The sequence below is a fragment of the Chlamydotis macqueenii genome, chromosome 4 (assembly GCF_036417535.1).
Source record: "Chlamydotis macqueenii isolate bChlMac1 chromosome 4, bChlMac1.mat, whole genome shotgun sequence".
Classification (NCBI taxonomy): domain Eukaryota; kingdom Metazoa; phylum Chordata; class Aves; order Otidiformes; family Otididae; genus Chlamydotis; species Chlamydotis macqueenii.
The window spans coordinates 36,755,206-36,774,186 of record NC_141559.1 but is presented as its reverse complement, the minus strand read 5'-3'; the positions used below and the strand labels follow the sequence as shown (position 1 = coordinate 36,774,186).

General features: G+C 45.3%; 2 protein-coding genes across 3 annotated transcripts; both read right to left on the bottom strand.

Annotated features, from left to right (window-relative positions):
* Positions 1-1,942: 1,942 nt before the first annotated feature.
* Positions 1,943-4,294, bottom strand: TLR2 (toll like receptor 2). The gene has a single exon (XM_086746600.1). The coding sequence runs from the start codon at positions 4,292-4,294 to the stop codon at positions 1,943-1,945; it is 2,352 nt and encodes a 783-aa protein (XP_086602726.1).
* Positions 4,295-9,959: 5,665 nt separating this feature from the next.
* Positions 9,960-18,521, bottom strand: LOC104473065 (toll-like receptor 2 type-2). 2 transcript variants are annotated; one of them, XM_086747541.1, is made up of 4 exons: positions 18,426-18,521; positions 18,201-18,373; positions 14,595-14,671; positions 9,960-12,717 (listed from the first exon to the last, which is right to left on the bottom strand). In XM_086747541.1, the coding sequence occupies exons 3-4, from the start codon at positions 14,606-14,608 to the stop codon at positions 10,335-10,337; spliced, it is 2,397 nt and encodes a 798-aa protein (XP_086603667.1). In that variant the 5' UTR covers positions 14,609-14,671; positions 18,201-18,373; positions 18,426-18,521; the 3' UTR covers positions 9,960-10,334. The 2 variants fall into 2 exon arrangements, with proteins under 2 accessions (XP_086603667.1, XP_086603668.1); XM_086747542.1 differs by lacking the exons at positions 18,201-18,373; positions 18,426-18,521 and adding an exon at positions 18,078-18,194.
* Between the last annotated feature and the right edge of the window lie 460 nt (positions 18,522-18,981).

Here is an 18,981-nt window from a genome sequence, read left to right as displayed (position 1 = left end):
ACACTGTCATAGTTGCCTAATTGTGGGTGTAACAGAAGAATGTTCTCCCTCAAAGGAGAGGGAGACTTCTGCTCTCACTGACATGCTGGTTGTGCAGAGAACTTCCTAAAAGCAGTAACACAACAGGTAGCTAGCTGTGAGATGAGACTTCCAATGTACCAGCTCAATTACAAGTATTTAGGTGTTTGAACAGAGATTTTGTACGTGTTAGATGCCCAAGAACAAAATACAACAACAAAAAAAAACCCCACTAACTTGGACATGATGTCATCACAGATAAAGCAAAAGCTGTAGGCGTTTCTGTGTGAAGGCTTTTCAGGTCTGCTTCTGTACATGCCTGGAAATGTCCTACGCTGTGCCTAAGACCTGAACTGATCCACTGGTTAGCTGTCCCTCTGGCCTGCTATAGAGTCAAGCTGTTAGAGTTCCTCTGAAATTTCCTGTGACTGCAAGGCAAGTATCACCCAAGATAAGTCTCTCTTTTTAAAACACCTCTTAAGGAAGAGCCTGGTGCCAGCGTGTCCCATTTATTCCACTTTTTCAGCAATTAGAGGCCTTGTCCCAGAAATCACAAGAAAGCATGGTCCCAGGTGACAGCAAACACAATGTCTGAGGTGGAATGCTCTGTACCTTCTCTGGTGTTGTGGACTATGTTTACAGAGATAGCAGAAAGGTAGGAAATACCCTTTTCGTGCCTGTGCTAAGGCTGCTGATCAGAGACAGGAGTATAATATTGGATTCAAAGAATATATATATATATATATATATATATATATATGTCATTAAACTAGACAGAAATCATCCATAGGTGTCTTTCACCAAGAAAGCTGTCTGCCATAGAACATACATGCTACAACAGCCACCACCACAGTGTAAAAGTACATTTTTAAGCCTTGCAGCCACAATCCTCAGGAGATCTAGACATTTAGCTCACAATGATTGTGAAATACTGCTAAGAGTCAGTCCTTAGATCCACTGACTAGGAGATCTAGGACAAAAATCCTTGCTGCATAAACTGAGTTTATTGCATTTAATTAGAAGTGGTTTGTACAAAGAATGCAGGCTAGGCAGGCTCTCTCCTAAAGATTTTGCAAAGATAAATATATATAAACTACTTCTAAACAACTTTTCATCATTAAATATTTAAATGAAACAGCTTTTGCTAACACTGCTGATTAACCTGTGTAGACAATTGTGGTTTAACCCCAAAAGGCAACTCAGTACCACACAGCTGCTTGCTCACTCCCTCTGTAGTGGGACAGGGGAGAGAATTGGAAGGGTAAAAGTGAGAAAACTCATGAGCTGAGATAAAGACAGTTCAACAGGTAAAGCAAAAGCTGCACGCAAGCAAAGCAAAATGAGGAATTCATTCACTACTTCCCGTCAGCTGGTGGATGTTTAGCCATTTCCAAGAAAGCAGAGCTCCATCACGAATAACAGTTACTCAGGAAAACAAACACCATAACTCGAAATGTCCTCTTTTCCTCTTTCTTTCCCACAACTTTTATTGCTGAGCATGATGTTATATGGTATGGGATGTCCCTCTGGTCAGCTGGGATCAGCTGTCTCAGCTATGTCCCATCCCAAATTATCATGCACTGCCAGCATATTCACTGGCAGGACAGCAAGAGAAACAGAAAAGGCCTTGATTCTGTGCAAGCCAGTAACAACTAAATCATTGCTGCGTTATCAATACTGCTTTGGTCACAAATACAAACCACATCAGCATATGAGCAACTATGAAGGAAATTAACTCTATTCCAGTCCAAACCAGTACAACAATTCACGACCACAGCTACAAAAAGAAAATAATCTCACTGTAAGTAGAATTTACAGTAGCTCAGCTCTCTGTTGTCGAAATACAGGGAGGTGATGGGACAAACATGCAAGGGAAACAAATCCAGAGTACATTTGCTACATATTCAGTCTTTAATGTCCCTGTCTAGGATTTTAGAGCTATTTTCAAATTAAACCAAAAAATCTCCTGCTGCTCTTCTTCAAGAGGCCACTCCAGGTAGGTCTTTGTGTTCATGATCTTCCGCAGCCTGCAGAACCTCTTGGGAATGGCTTTGCTCTGGATGGGCTCCAGGAGGACGAGAATCGCTGCATCGTTGTTCTCGTCAAAGAGGCGGAAGTGCGAGAAGTCCAGCTCGTATTTGCACCACTCGCTCTGCACAAAGTGCTCAGACAGCACAAAGAGCGTTTTGTGGCTCTTCTCTATGGAGTCAATGATGTTGTCCACGATCCACTTCCCGGGCACAAAGTCCCGCTTGTGGAGGCAGAGCCGGAACGGGGGGCAGGCCTGCTCCAGCTCCCGCACCATGATGTTTTCCACCCAGTCGGAGTCGTTCTCGCTGTAGGAGACAAAAGCATCATAGCAGATGTCCTTGGGAGGCACTTGCTTGGGCTTCCGCTTGGCTTGGAGCCATGCCCAGGTCATTCTCAGGTACCAGACTGCGTGGTACTTGTAGCCAACGGCCACGAGGACGAGGATGACCAGGAACACCAGGGCGCAGATCAACGATACCACGAGGGACCTGTGGCACTCCATCAGGGAGAGGTGCACGGCTCCAACCTGCACCCCTCTCACTGCCAGGGGAGAGTCACAGACGTACTTGTCTGGCCACCCCACCAGCACCTGGGCTATCCCAGCCTGGTGGTGGATAAAGGAGACGAATTCACAGGAGCAGATGAAGTTGTTGTCGCTGGCATCCAGCAACTCCATTTTCCTGAAGGACTCAAACTCTTCCCTGGAGAAACTGTTGAGCTTGTTTCTTCTGATTGACATGGCCACTAAGTTAGGAATGGGTGCAGCACCAGGCAAGGTCTTCAGCTGGTTTTTTGTGAGGTACAACTCCTTGAGCAATGGGAGTTGCAGTCCAAACTCCCTCAGGTTGTTAGCACTAGCGTCCAAAACTTCCAGCGTTGGGGGAATGCAAGCCGTTAGTTTAGGAATTTGAGTGCTGGAGAGGTTTAAATGTTTGAGTGTTTTTGGCCATTCACACACATCTGGAATCTCACCAAAGTTATTTTGGCTAATGTCTAAGAGAATTAGGTTTCTTAGATGAGACAAACTTTTACCCGTCATTTCTAAGTTGCTCAGTGAATTCTGACTTAAATTTAGAGTTTGCAGGGAAGGCCAACCACCCTGACAGGCTGAATGCTCCAAACTCTGGTCTCCAAGCAAATTTGCACTCAGGTCAAGATACTCTAATGACAGAAGATGTTGTGAAATGCTGCATGGTACCAGAAAGACCTTGGTGTTTCCTACTGTGACTTTGGTAAGAAGGGATAGTAGACCTTTCACAGTGTGAAGATCTGTAAACAAATAAAATTGTTCTATAGATAGTTTCTCTATTGTCAGAACTCTAACAGTCTGTGACTGGTTTGCTTGAAATTGTATTTTCCATTGTCCAGTTCCCAACAGTCTAGAGTCTATAATCTCCACCTCCACTAATTCTGGCATATCTTCTAAAATACTGACAATCTCAGGCACAGTAGCATCTGTTAATAAGACCTGTTTAAAAGAAATTTTCTTTGCAAAAGAAGAAGACATGACTCTCAAGAGTTTCATTTCAGCAGGTATACTGAATGCTATTTTTCTCACTTCTAACCAAGCGACAGAGTGCAGAAGGTCCCTGACAATTGCTGAGAATACCTTAGCATTTCTTAGGTTTATGATCATGTGATTTATCTTCTTAATTGGTTTCAAACTTCCTGGCTCGTACTGACTGAGATTGCCACCATCAATCCACAATTCGTCGAGAAGATCAATGCCCTCAAAGTTCCCCTGCCTTATCGTGGAGAACCACGCGTTGCCCAGGTGGAGAGAGCTCAGGTTCCTCAGGTTAGAAAAGGGGGAGCTTTCCCCCAGGTCTCTGTAGGAGTTGCCTTGAAGGTGGAGGTGCTGGAGTGAGAAAAGGTGCCCAAACCACACAGGGGACAAGTGAGCCAAGCTGTTACTTGATAAGTTCAAGAGCTCCAGTTTCCCAAGGGAGCGAAATGAGTCCTCATCTATTGAGCTGATTTTGTTGGACTGCAGCAGCAGGGCCCGCAGGTTGACAGCCTGCTGCAGATCCTGGGATCGGATGTGCTTTATCCTGTTGTGGGCCAGGTTTAACGTTATGATTTTGGCTGTGAGCCCCGAAGGAATGAAGTCCAAACCCATGGAAGAGCAGTTGCAAAGCTGAGTGGCACCGCATGAAGGACAAGCCTGCTGCAACACTTGCTCTTCAGAGAGGTTTGCAGTTAGGACCATGTAGATGGCCCACACTCGCCAGGTGTATTTCATCATTGTTTTGCCTAAAATATGAAATACAATCAGAGCAAATATAAGATAAATAGTTAGTTTTGAAGAAGCTACATTCTGGACATAGCTAAAACAAAACCCTTACTGTTCTGTCCTGTTGATTGCACAATAAATATCTTTGTTTTTAAACACTGTTCAGATATGAAACAGTTCATCAAAACAAAGTGCATTGTACATAAATATTCAAGATCCATTTGCTAAGTGCTAAGTACATTGAATTTACTCTTTTTTTTTTTTTCCATGTGTTTTCTGATTTTTGAAGGAGGACTATCAAATCAGGTAAGTGCTGCACGAATCTTTTGCAGATTCAGGTAAACATCTGAATAATCACAATGTTATTACTAATCTTATCCTTCTCCTGCTTAGGAAATAGTCCTCATACATCCCCCTCAGGCAGGGGCCTTAGGTCTTTTTCTTCTGGATTTGTGAATATTGTTTTGTATATTCACTTTTTATTATAGGGAGTCTCATGTATGTGTTTCTAATTCCAGTTACATGAAGAAGAGTCAGCGTCTTGCGGGAGATAGTGATCACATTTAATACTCATTTCAAGCATACATCTAATCTCAGTTCTGACAATAGGGAGAGGAGAGTTTCATATGTTTCAGTCTCTTTCCTCATTTTATCTGCCTTTGGCTATTCTGATTTTAAATGTGCTAGTAGCAAGCAAGTAAATATTTGCCTGGGTGTCTGTGTAGGCCATCGTCACCATGTTCCCATCAGTCCAGTACTTGCTAATGAAACTTAAGCTGGGAAAACTGACTGTTGTAACCTACCAGCTCTTAGCTATTCCTTTTTACTGCCACATCCTTCTCCTTTCCCAGTGGCTTTTCCTGCTTTCTCTCTCTGTGGCAGCGAGGTGGTTAGGCCCAGCCACGAGGAAGAGGCAGGGGCTTTTGGAGCCTCCTGCAGATCAGCTGGCTGGGCTAGATCAGCTTTTTCCAGCCCCACAGCCTGTTCCTCATCTTTTGGACTGAAATGATTCAAGAGAAGCCACACAGCTGTGGATCATGTGCCACTTCTCTTTCCTCTCACAGTCATGCCTTTCATAGTACTGATTTGTCATGGCTTTTTGTGTTACAGAGCTTGCTGCAATATCCAGCCTGTCCTTACTCCCCAACAAGGTGCTTTTAGTTCTTCCGTCCCTCTGAAGAGTTTGAGAAACAATTCTTGAAGCCTGAGAGGGCTGTTTTCCCTTCAAAACTCTTATCACATATTGAATTATAATACTTTTTTTTTGTTTATACTTTCTTGACAAGACTCAAAAAGCACTTTTAAAGTATAACTTTCCCTAGGGTGTCACAAACCCGCTTATCTCAATAGGTATCTTACTGAGGGTGAAAAGAGTGAACCAACCCCAAAGAAACCAATGAACAAGTTCCCAAAGGTCATCGCAGGCTCTGTATCAGGTTAATCCGGTTAGACTGGCTCACTGAGGAGTACTTTCTCCTTCAGTCATCCCACTGAGACTGTGCAGAAGATCTACTCTACTTTGAATTCACACTCTAATTTGTTTTACAGTAGCTGACCCATGCATACAAGTTCATACACACAAGCTCTGTCTTTCTAGTTGTACTATTTTTAGCCAGACTCACTTAAAGTTATTCAAAAGAGGCAGAATTAGCTGAGATTGTCTGGGCACACTGGGAGAGGAGGAAATGTTGTGGGTAATTTATCAATCATTCCATCCCTTCCTACCTGAAGGACTATAAACATTTTGACTTCTTGTGTTATTTTTATTTAATCTCTGTCTCTCCCTGAGGTAGAGCTTTGGGTCTTGAAGGACACAGTCCTCTCCCCTGTCTTTAGACGCTCACAGCTGAGCTGGTCACCCACCATGTCCTCCAAAGTCAATGGAGAGAAATAAAATGTTTTAGGGGCAATTCACGTCATGTCTTTTAGACACTTATATTAAGATGTCATGACTCCAAGGAAAATGACCCCATCAACTTGAAATGGAATACTGTAGTTTAGCTACCTAGATATTTATGCATGTGAATCCCACCTAAAGAATTGTGATCTGTAGTTGCACTCACCTGCTGTCCAGCTGAAGCTCTTTTGCAGGGTTTCTTTGGTTCAGCGAGGCTGGCTGGATAACATAGTGCTGTAGGCCATAGGAGAAAAACTGTGAGTAAGATGAGTTTCACAAGCAACAAATTTAAGTAGGATTTTTAAAGTTCCCATCAGTACGCTTACTGTTAGAAAAAGGAACAACCAGGCAAGCTGGCTGACGAAAATCCATCTATAGATAGGTTATTTACAGATGGAAAATCGGCAGCACAGAAGGGCACTGTGCAGGTACTGTGCTGGAAATACTAACTGACCCTAACAACTCTCCACCTTACCAACCTGACACCAACCAGGGACTGCAGGACTGAACTCTATTTGGTGGTACAGGATGCTTTCCTTTATTGTCACTTCCCTGAGCAGCTTTTCCAGATTTTTTTCCTCATCTGTAATGTGAACAGGCACTCAGAGAAATCTCATTCCAACCCTCATTCATTTTCAACCATTCTCTTCCCTTTCCTATTCCTAATAACTCATCTTAAGACCTTGACTTACAGGGTTGTTCCAGGTCTCTCCACACCCACTCAGAAATATAGCCCCACTCCACAGTATCATTGCCCTACCAAGGAATCACCAAGCACCCTGAACCCCTCATGCAGAGGAGGAGGATTTGGTGGTAGAGATCAGATAGCATCTTCCCAGTGCTCCCTCCTTGCTTCCTGCTCTGGCGTTGCAGCTCCACTTTCTTTTCCCGTGTCTCCAGGCTCCACGAGCCTGCAGACTCACCTCTGCACAGAAAACATTCCCAGGAACACCGGCTCTGGTGCCTGCATGCCGGTTAACCTGCGTTGTATGTCATCTCTCTCGTGCTGATCACTCTTTGCCCAGCTTCCTCTCACACTGCTGTTTCCTTCCCGCTTCACCTCTCTGCCTTGGCAATGTAAGCAGGGGAATTCCCATGTAAGGAACCTGATTGGCATAAAAGCAGTCACACTATCAGTCCTTTTGAATGTGCCAACCCATAGAAGTCTAGGTCTAAGAGCATAGTGTCTGAAAGCCAAGGCTTCTCCTACTCTCTCTTTGAAATGACCAGGAAGATTTATTTTCCTCCTTACCTCTAGGCACGAAGACTCCTAAGCCGTTTTATCAGTGCTTGGTGTTTCGTATCAGATGATTCACTCATTGCTCACCTGGAGCTCAGCCTTGATTAGCCCTTGAGCTATTCTAATCCAAGAGAGTGAATAGAAAAATCCTTTTTTGCAGCAGATTTTAGACTAACTCTAGAGATATAACAGGAAAGTAGAACTGAAAGTGGTGTTTGCAGGTTACACCCACAGAAACTATCATCTTTCATGTGTATATACATTGTTCTGGTTTTGTTTAGGGGGCTGGGGGGGGCTAAGGTGGTAGCTTCTGTAGGAAACTGCTAGAAGTCACTCCCCATTGTTCAGTGGATTCAGACGGGCCTAGGGCGGACCCACTGCTGGCCAAGGCCAAGCCAATTGGTAGCAGAATGTTCCCTGATAACACCTCTGCAATAACGTATTTAAGAAGGGGAAAACAGGAAAAAAAAAAAAAAAAAAAAAGGTAGAGAAGATGTGAAGCAGCTGAGCAGGGGCAGAGAAGGGGAGGTGCAAGCCTTGTGGGCCTTGCAGGCCTCATCCTCTGGCCTCCCACTGGGCGGCCGACTGGACCTGACTTGGCCTGGCCCAGCTGCAAGAAGTGGAGAGGAGATGAGATGTAAATGAGATGTAAATAGATCCTGAGAGGCATCTGCCAGCCTGTTGTGAAGAATTTTTCTTGTGAGAGGAATGGCTGCAGACACCAAGCGCAGTGAAGAAGGAGGGGGAGGAGTAATGCGGCTCCTGGCCAAGATTCCCCTGCAGCCTGTGGTGATGACCATGGTGGAGCAGGTTGTCCCCCTGCAGCCCATGGAGGTCCATAGAGGAGCAGAGATCCACCTGCAGCCCGTGGAGGACCCCACGCCAGAGCAGGTGGAGGCCTGAATGAGGCTGTGGCACATGGAGGGCCTGCTGGGGCAGCCGTTCTGGAGGGACTGCACCCCTTGGAAGAGAGAACCCATGCCGGAGCAGTTTCATGAAGGACTGTGGTGCGTGGGAGGGACCCCAGGCTGGAGCAGGGGAGGAATGTGAGTTCTTCCCCTGACGATGAAGCAGCGGCGTATAACGCGTGATGAACTGACCGTAACCCCCATTCCCTCTTCCCCACTGTGCTGCTCGGGGGGTGGGGGAAGGTGGTAGAGATAATGTTAAGCCTGGAAAGAGGGAGGGGTGGGGGAGGTTATCTTGTTCTCAGTCTCATTCTCCTGCTAGTTTTAGAAATAAATGAATAGTTTTCCCCAAGTCGAGTCTCTTCTGCCCGTAACAGTAACTTCAAAGATTTCTCCCCATCCTTATCTCAAACCTCGAGTAATTTTTTTTTTTAATTATATCATCTCCCCCTGTTCTCTCAGAGGGTGGTGGGAGTGAGAGAGAGACTGCGTAGTCTGGTCCCGGTCGGGGCTGAACTACGACATACATATACGCATACACACGGGAGTGTGAATATATGCATATGCATAGGCACATACACAGATATATATGAATATGTACATATATACCAACACAGAGACATGTGTATTAGCAAACTTACCCATTTTTCAAATACTCACTCAGTTCATGTGCCAATGCTTTGGTACCACAAAATAATTGCAGGTATAATCAAGATTCATTTAGACTCTCTTGTACTTAAGCTCCAGCAACACAAGCCAAGTGCAACATGGAAGTACCAAGTTAGAGAACCCATACCTAACTTTATCCCCTCAGAGACCATTTCAGGTTTCCACAAGAATACCTAAAGCACAAGAAACCCACAACAACTGTGACTTCAGGCTCTCAGGGTGGGACCAGTTATTCTAATGTAAGCACCTGTATCTACCTGCTTGTCTAGATTCCCTTTGTAATTGGTGAAGAGCAATACAGTAGTTCTAGGTAGTACCTTGTACTGAAGTAGAAATAATTGCTTTTTATCGGCGTGATTTTCTGCACTGGTTGTAGAGGAAGCTAGAGTAGAGCTGTAAGGGGTGCATGCCCAGTGGTCACTTAAATGTGCTGTGCAAAGAGCAGAAACAAGAAGTGAGCCAGTCTTCAGCACCATCTAGCCTGCTCGTTAGAAACACATCCTTGTGCCCCACAAATAGAAGTCTTCAGCTGTTTCTGTGAGTAGGTAGAAAGGAACGTGGTGGTGACCGTGAAGGGAGACACAAGCATACACAGGGAGAAAGAAGCCTAAGGAAAAAAAAAAAAAAACACAAAACCAACAGAGATTTAATGCCTCTGGATTTCACCACCATCATTGTACAAGGTGCCGGGATGCTTCCTTCACAAGTGTTGAGTAAACCTCAATTTGTGCATGGTGGTATGGACTCTGCTGTAACTAGCCGGAGTAACAGGCTTGTGAATGGAAGTGCATACTGAAAACTGTCTCTTTTTTTTTTTTTTTTTGTTGCACAGCAATAGTAGGGCTTCAGGGGGCTTATTTTAATGTAAGTCCTCAAAGTTTTTTTCAAAATTTAATTTTAATTGCCCTACTATGCATGATGGCACTGAAAATAAACTAAAGGAGAAAAACAGACACAAGGGAGTATTGAAGCACTTGAATTTTATTTTCATTTGTAAATTACAATGGCATTGTTAGGAACTAGTTAGGGATATGGTAGCAAGAGGAAAAAAGTACAGAAATATCATACATTCAGATAAACTTATTTAGAAAATATGTATATGAAGTCTAACATGGCTTCAAAATATAGTTATTGGCAGAGATTTTGAAAGAGCAGAGTATCAAATCACTGGGAAGACTAAAGTAGGTCTCTCTCATTTAGTAAGATGGTAATTGTTTCTATACACAACAAAGTCAGTTCTTAGGCAGAAAAATAAGACAGAAAAAAATTCTTAGCAGGAAGAAACAGTGACATATATCCTTTGCGGAAATATACTGAAATGTGGGCTGCCAACTTGTCTTACGACTTCAAGGCTGCTTTCAAGTTTACCCAAAAAATTTCCTGCTGCTGTTCACTAGTAGGCCACTCCAAGTAGGTCTTTGTGTTCATGATCTTCCGCAGCCTGCAGAACCTCTTGGGAATGGCTTTGCTCTGGATGGGCTCCAGGAGGACGAGAATCGCTGCATCGTTGTTCTCGTCAAAGAGGCGGAAGTGCGAGAAGTCCAGCTCGTATTTGCACCACTCGCTCTGCACAAAGTGCTCAGACAGCACAAAGAGCGTTTTGTGGCTCTTCTCTATGGAGTCAATGATGTTGTCCACGATCCACTTCCCGGGCACAAAGTCCCGCTTGTGGAGGCAGAGCCGGAACGGGGGGCAGGCCTGCTCCAGCTCCCGCACCATGATGTTTTCCACCCAGTCGGAGTCGTTCTCGCTGTAGGAGACAAAAGCATCATAGCAGATGTCCTTGGGAGGCACTTGCTTGGGCTTCCGCTTGGCTTGGAGCCATGCCCAGGTCATTCTCAGGTACCAGACTGCGTGGTACTTGTAGCCAACGGCCACGAGGACGAGGATGACCAGGAACACCAGGGCGCAGATCAACGATACCACGAGGGACCTGTGGCACTCCATCAGGGAGAGGTGCACGGCTCCAACCTGCACCCCTCTCACTGCCAGGGGAGAGTCACAGACGTACTTGTCTGGCCACCCCACCAGCACCTGGGCTATCCCAGCCTGGTGGTGGATAAAGGAGACGAATTCACAGGAGCAGATGAAGTTGTTGTCGCTGGCATCCAGCAACTCCATTTTCCTGAAGGACTCAAACTCTTCCCTGGAGAAACTGTTGAGCTTGTTTCTTCTGATTGACATGGCCACTAAGTTAGGAATGGGTGCAGCACCAGGCAAGGTCTTCAGCTGGTTTTTTGTGAGGTACAACTCCTTGAGCAATGGGAGTTGCAGTCCAAACTCCCTCAGGTTGTTAGCACTAGCGTCCAAAACTTCCAGCGTTGGGGGAATGCAAGCCGTTAGTTTAGGAATTTGAGTGCTGGAGAGGTTTAAATGTTTGAGTGTTTTTGGCCATTCACACACATCTGGAATCTCACCAAAGTTATTTTGGCTAATGTCTAAGAGAATTAGGTTTCTTAGATGAGACAAACTTTTACCCGTCATTTCTAAGTTGCTCAGTGAATTCTGACTTAAATTTAGAGTTTGCAGGGAAGGCCAACCACCCTGACAGGCTGAATGCTCCAAACTCTGGTCTCCAAGCAAATTTGCACTCAGGTCAAGATACTCTAATGACAGAAGATGTTGTGAAATGCTGCATGGTACCAGAAAGACCTTGGTGTTTCCTACTGTGACTTTGGTAAGAAGGGATAGTAGACCTTTCACAGTGTGAAGATCTGTAAACAAATAAAATTGTTCTATAGATAGTTTCTCTATTGTCAGAACTCTAACAGTCTGTGACTGGTTTGCTTGAAATTGTATTTTCCATTGTCCAGTTCCCAACAGTCTAGAGTCTATAATCTCCACCTCCACTAATTCTGGCATATCTTCTAAAATACTGACAATCTCAGGCACAGTAGCATCTGTTAATAAGACCTGTTTAAAAGAAATTTTCTTTGCAAAAGAAGAAGACATGACTCTCAAGAGTTTCATTTCAGCAGGTATACTGAATGCTATTTTTCTCACTTCTAACCAAGCGACAGAGTGCAGAAGGTCCCTGACAATTGCTGAGAATACCTTAGCATTTCTTAGGTTTATGATCATGTGATTTATCTTCTTAATTGGTTTCAAACTTCCTGGCTCGTACTGACTGAGATTGCCACCATCAATCCACAATTCGTCGAGAAGATCAATGCCCTCAAAGTTCCCCTGCCTTATCGTGGAGAACCACGCGTTGCCCAGGTGGAGAGAGCTCAGGTTCCTCAGGTTAGAAAAGGGGGAGCTTTCCCCCAGGTCTCTGTAGGAGTTGCCTTGAAGGTGGAGGTGCTGGAGTGAGAAAAGGTGCCCAAACCACACAGGGGACAAGTGAGCCAAGCTGTTACTTGATAAGTTCAAGAGCTCCAGTTTCCCAAGGGAGCGAAATGAGTCCTCATCTATTGAGCTGATTTTGTTGGACTGCAGCAGCAGGGCCCGCAGGTTGACAGCCTGCTGCAGATCCTGGGATCGGATGTGCTTTATCCTGTTGTGGGCCAGGTTTAACGTTGTGATTTTGGCTGTGAGCCCCGAAGGAATGAAGTCCAAACCCATGGAAGAGCAGTTGCAAAGCTGAGTGGCACCGCATGAAGGACAAGCCTGCTGCAACACTTGCTCTTCAGAGAGGTTTGCAGTTAGGACCATGTAGATGGTCCATGCTTTCCAGGTGTTTGTAGTTCTTGATTTTTGTTTTGTTTTGTTGAACATTTTGCTGTAGGAAAGAGAAAGGAGACAAGGTAGTGTCAATGTTTAATTTTGAACAGCAACTGAAAAAAATTGAAAACATTTGTAATTTTATTAGGAAGTTCAGATCCTTTTTTTTTTTTTTTTTTTTGGTAAGACTTGTCCTGTGACATCAGTCTTCCACTCCTAATTCAGCTGCTCAGCCCTGCAAACATGCCATGCTACTCATCTCTGGAGTACATCCATATCATGTCTTAACAGTCATAAAGGACCATTCTCAACATCCTGCCTGCCTTTTCATACACACATTGGCTATGGCTCTCGCCTCTTATGTCTCTTGCTTTATGCCTCGTCTCAGCAATGAAGCTACATCTGGATGTTTCAGCCCTAAACAGGGGAAGATGGTTAGATCATCAAGGATCTATATGAGGGGATCAAGTGCACCCTCAGTAAGTTTGGAGATGACACCAAGTTGGGCGGGTATGTTGATCTGCTTGAGGATAGGAAGGCTTTACAGAGGGATCTGGACAGGCTGGATCGATGGACCAAGGCTAATCGTATGAGATTCAACAAGGCCAAGTGCTGGGTCCTGCACTTGGCTCACAACAACCCCATGCAAGGCTACAGGCTTGGGGAAGAGTGGCTGGAAAGCTGCCCAGTGGAAAAGGACCTGGGGATGTTGGTTGACAGCCAGCTGAATGTGAGTCAGCAGTGTGCCCAGGTGGCCAAGACCAACAGCATCCTAGCTTGTATCCGAAATAGTGTGTGGCCAACAGGACTAGGGACGTGATCATCCCCCTGTACACAGCACTGCTGAGGCTGCACCTCAAATACTGTGCTCAGCTTTGGGCCTCTCACTACAAGAAAGACATTGAGGTCATGGAGTGTGTCCAAAGAAGAGCAACAAAGCTGGTGAAAGGTCTGGAGAACAAGTCTTATGAGCAGCAGCTGAGGGAATGGGGATTGTGTGTTGTTTAGTCTGGAGAAAAGGAGGCTGAGGGGAGACCTTATCTCTCTGTGCAACTACCTGAAAGGAGGTTGTGGTGAAGTGGGTGTCTGTTTCTTCTCCTAAGGAACAAGCAATAGGATGAGAGGAAACTAGCTCAAGTTTGCCAGGGGAGGTTTAGATTGGATATTAGGAAAAGTTTATTTGCTGAAAGGGTTGTCAAGCACTGGAACAGGCTGCCCAGGGCAGTGGTGGCATCACCATCCCTAGGGATGTTTAAAAGACATGTAGACATGGTGCTTAGGAACATGGTTTAGTGGTGGACTTGGCAGTGTGAGGTAAACAGTTGGACTTGATGATCTTAAGGGTCTTTTCCAACGAAAATGATTCAATGATTCTAAGTGCTCACAGCCTTTGCAGCGGTAGCCTGTCCATCTAGTATGGCTACCCATGAGGCAGAAGTCCAAAAACAGTGTGTCCGCCCTCTCGGCCCTTCAAGTGGGCTGTGGCTTCTGACACTGCAAACTTTCCCGGAAGATATTTTGGGGTCCTCTCCATGGAGTCTCACCAGCCTTGGGGCATCTAAAAAGCAGGGCTGTGTAGGCTCCTGGCACACCCTTTTATACACTGTGTAAGCAATTTACATTCTTTACTAGAAAGGCAGAACAAGCTGATATGCAACCAAACAAGTCTATCACCCTTTTCTGTAAATCAACACCGGTAATAGATGGGAATTGGATGTTGCCTTCACCCTATAAACAGTGCAGATAATTAGAACAATACTGATTTTAATTTGCCCAAGGGCTGTGTTTCCTGCCTCGGGTGCCAAAGAACATTTAACCATTGGCTACACCAGAAAATAAATCACTTGCTAAAGCTCACAAGCTGCTGTAAACAGTTCCACTACAGCAGACAAACAGTATCCGCAAATCCTGCATATGCAGAGAGTAAGTGCTTACCTTGTGCAGGGCATGCTGTGTCTCAGTCTCCTCAGGTGCTGACCGTGTACTCTGGGGTCCAGGTGGTCACCTCATACCTACAAGTACAACAAAAAGCTGGAAATCCTTTGTCAGGTCTGATGCAGTGACAGTCCTGGAGTGAGAAAACTTTTCAGCCCGAGCTCTTCGAACAAAACTTTGACAGTTTCCCAACGTCCTCTAGCTACTCAGCCAGTGAAGCATACCAGTCTGCATGGGTTTTCTTTAGCGGCTGCTCCCCTAAGGAAACCATGGCTTCTGAAGAGTTGGGCATTGTCCAGCACGCGTGCCACTGCCCTGCAAAATCACATTTCAATCAATTCTATTGCTGCCATTGACTGGGGACACAAAAACGAGCACAGATTGCGTTTGCCCTCTTTTCTTCACAAGCTGAAGTTCACTGGCAGATCTGTCTCCTTTTGCCAGTCATCCCCATCACTGGAAATGTTGATGCAACAATTTTGCGCAAGTCAGTCTTTCACAATCACTTCCTTCAGCATTAGGTGCAGAAATAGTTCCTGGGCAGAGCGGCATCAACCTCCCTGTGTCTCTGCTTTCAATACTTATTTTTTTGGTACGCGTTGGGGGGGTGTTAACTGTACTGAGCAACAGAACATCTCAGCACAGCCAAGTTATTTCATTGTGTAGGTTCTGTAAAATGTTGTCAACATATAGATTGATGTACATATTATATTGATATAAACATTGGAGTCAAATTGTTTAGTCAAAGAAAGCACTAGAGAAACATCCAGTATTATTTTGTTTCCTAGGACACTGCAGTCATACACTATCAACAAATAAAAAATGCATAAGAACGGGAATGACATTCTGTCTGAAAAAAAAAAAGCAGTAGTTTGAAAGAACATATCCCTCTGTAAACATCCAAGGCAATTTTGAGAGGGGAGGTTTGATAATATTTATTTTAGCCTGACTGAATGGAAACACACAGCTGGCCAAATGGCCAGGCAGGCTGCATACAGGAAGGGGTAGGGTAGGGAGTCTTCCTGCCAGCTCCAAAAGGGAAGCCCAATTCAAACACCAAACCTTCCTCCTGCCGTTTCCATTTTTTTTTTTCTCTGTGCACAAACATTGTCACAGTCTGCTGCTCGCTTGCACCAAGAGGTATCTGCCTGGGAGCAGACAGACCGACCGACTCCTGCCACCTGCCCGGACACATGCCCCAGGGCCCGTGGTGGCATCTGTGTGCTGAAGGGTGGCAAAGCCCAGGCAGAAGCCTGAGTGCCTCTCATAACAACCTTCAGTCCTGCTATGTTAAAATTAGCATTGCACATTAGTTTAAGAGCTCAACATTTGCCAAAAAAAAAAGGAACTGAAAGACTGAGATACCCTTGTATTTTCTGTTACAGAAGATAAATGATAAAGCTAACAACGTTTTTAAAGCCATTTTACTGGAGAGGGGTGGTGTAGGGAATAGAGACAGAGCAGGCTGTGGGACACAGCAGAGAAAGGAAATGCTGTTTTAGTGAAGGGATGTCATCAGCTTCTCAAAAGCTGCCTCTTTCCTCTGGCACCTCTCAGCTGGAACAGTTCTAGTTCTTAAAAAGAAAAGACTCAGTTTTCAAAATGTTTTAGTATGTTAGCTCTGAGTTTGACGCGACTCATTCCTATTATGTTTCTGTCATCAAAATTGCGACTCCTTGATAAAGTTAAATATAGTTAAATATGTGAAGAGCTTTGAAGAAGACGACCACATGTGAGGCCAAGTACTTCACTGAATGCCTAGCGGGCACACTTTTTTTGTGTTACAGCTTCACCACCACACGTTCGTGGAGACTCGAGGTAGCCACTAGATATTTTTTCTGAAGTACTGACTTTCTCCTAACATCCAGGCTCAGCCGACTCTCATCACACTTCTGAACTGGGCTAGGTTTCCGGTTTCTTCCAGAAAGAGAAGACCATAGTGACCTTGCCCACCTTCCAATGCTGCAGTTCACAAACCAAGCAGTTCATTTCAGAAAGCTGCTTACAAAGCCAAGAAATTGGGATGGGCCTTCTGCTTGTTTCCATTAGCAGGGAAAAAAGTCTACAAGCTGCACAACATTTCTCTCTCTCATTCCAGGTCAATTTGTCAGGATTTATCGGGTTATAAGGAGCCAGGAGGTCTGAAGATGCTCACGGTGGCTAGAAATGCTCTCCACAAGCTGCCTCACACAGAGGGAGGTACCAGCCATCTGCCTCCCAGAGCATCAGCTTCCAAACTGAGCTGCAGCCTGGACACAGGACAACTTCTTTTCAAATCAAAGAGTCTGAAGTAGAAGAAAATTTCTGAGTTTTAAGCTAAAAATACCGTTCACCTGCTTTTTCTGCAGAGTAACTACATGTTTAGCATTGGACAAAAGTTGCACCTTGTGGGTGCTTTCTCTCCTCCTCCATGTTTAAGCTATGATTATCCTTCCTTTTTTATAGTTTTTTAAAAAGGCACATACCTCCACCTGTGCCAGTACATTACTTTTTCCTAGGAGAAGGGCACAGATCTGCAACAAGCCTGTGCTTTTGTAACTGCAGATGTTCCCAGTAGAGACACCACACGAGCCTTTGCCAGCAGATAGATAGGGCTGAGACAGAGCTGCGGTCATAGTTTTTGAAGCTCTCTTGCTTTAGATGTTCCTGTTTATCCGACAGCAGCACAAGAAGCCATGTTTCCCTTAGCTGGCTCTGTCCTCATCCCGAGCTACAGCCTGCTCAGCCTCCCTCCCTCCCACCGCTCAGTGCCAGGTCCCTCCATTGCTGCTATGCCAGAGGGACGGGCTCCAGCCACAACCCCCCTCTGCTAGCAAACTGCTGCTGCTAGACGGGGCAGCGACCAGCGGTGGGGGGCTGTATTACTTAGGTATTGACCAAAATAGTTGTAGAGCTAGAAATCTATTTACATAGGAGAGAATCCCACTGTTTGGTTTTTTTTTTTTCTGATCAAAAACCGCAAAACAAGTGCCAACGCTATTCCTCAATCTGCTGTCAGAGTTACGGGGGTTATTTCATTGCTATATCCCCACTGCCTCCTCTTTCTGGAGCTGCATTGTGTCACTCAGGGGAACGCGGCTTTAGGACCAGACTCCTGTTGCTGGAGCCCTGCAGCCCTCTCCCCTCTGTCAGCCAGAGGTATGAACTCCTCCATCTCCTGCACATCGCCCTCCTTAAAGCCCTTCCCCTTCCCAGTCCCACACGAGAGGATCTGCAACCCATCCCCTCCCTTCCTCTCTTCCCTCTGCTATGTCAGCATCCACAGTCGGAGCTGCTTTTTGCTTTTCTGCTGAGAACGGACAAGTGAGCAGCACAGAGCGGGCCCAAGCCAGACAACACCCTGCCCCAGACCCTTGCCTCAAAGAAAAGGCAGAAGCCGTAGAAAAGAAAGGGAGCTCACGAGTCCGTTGGCCAGCCTGCGATAGGAGCAGAAACACTTTCCAAATCTTTGCAAGCAGCGCAGAACTGCTTCCTCATACTTACCCCTGGTAAGCAGGATGTGTCAGCGCGTCAGCTTGGCTGCAGCGGTGCCAGCTGGGCTGAGCCCGGCCACCCTTCTCCTCATCCCCCCCCCTTGAAACAGCTGGCAAGAAAAAGCAAACCTACTCTCACAGTCTTTGGAGCCGGAGGTATAATACTCGTGTAATTGGAAGCAGAACAGCTTGGCATCTCTTCGTGATCCTGGAAGCAGAGCCTTGGCACACGCCGCCGGTGCCTACGCTTTAATCTGACTTGCAGAGCTTCGGGTATTCTTCAACAAACTACAACAAAAAGAAACACTATAACAAAAAATAAACATTTTAACTTTGTCGTATTCCGCATCAGGCCTACCCTGCCAGCAGCTCAGTCCCCTGGTTAGATCTTCAGACTGGAAGTTTAAATGCAGAGGAGCAGATTCTCCTTATTTTTCTCCTGGGCTACCCTCACCTTGCCAGGTTGTGGCCAGGCGTGATAGTGCTATGTAAATGGTTACTCATACAAAAGCCAGCCTTTGGGACTGCCTCTGGCAAGGAAGCAGGATTGTGGGGTTTTTTTTATCATATGCTTTCTGAAAGCATTCAATCGGAGTAACGTGATGCCAATTTGCTGCCTTAACAGAGGAGGAGATAGCAGGGAAGTTTTCAGACTAAGACACCAAAGCTTATTCTAATAATATGAAAAGTTTTCTTTTTCTAGAATGGTTGCACCAGCATGACTCAACCCTAATTTCTTCCAAAATAATGCTGATGAGTTTTTGACTCTCAAGGAAATTGCATCAACAGAAAGCAGCCTGTATGTGAGGCAAAGCTGGACAATGCAGTTCCTTTCTCGCTTTGCACTTCCTTAGGTGGGGTGAAAACAATTTGTTTCTGACAGGAACATTAGGATTTTCCATTCATACGCAGTT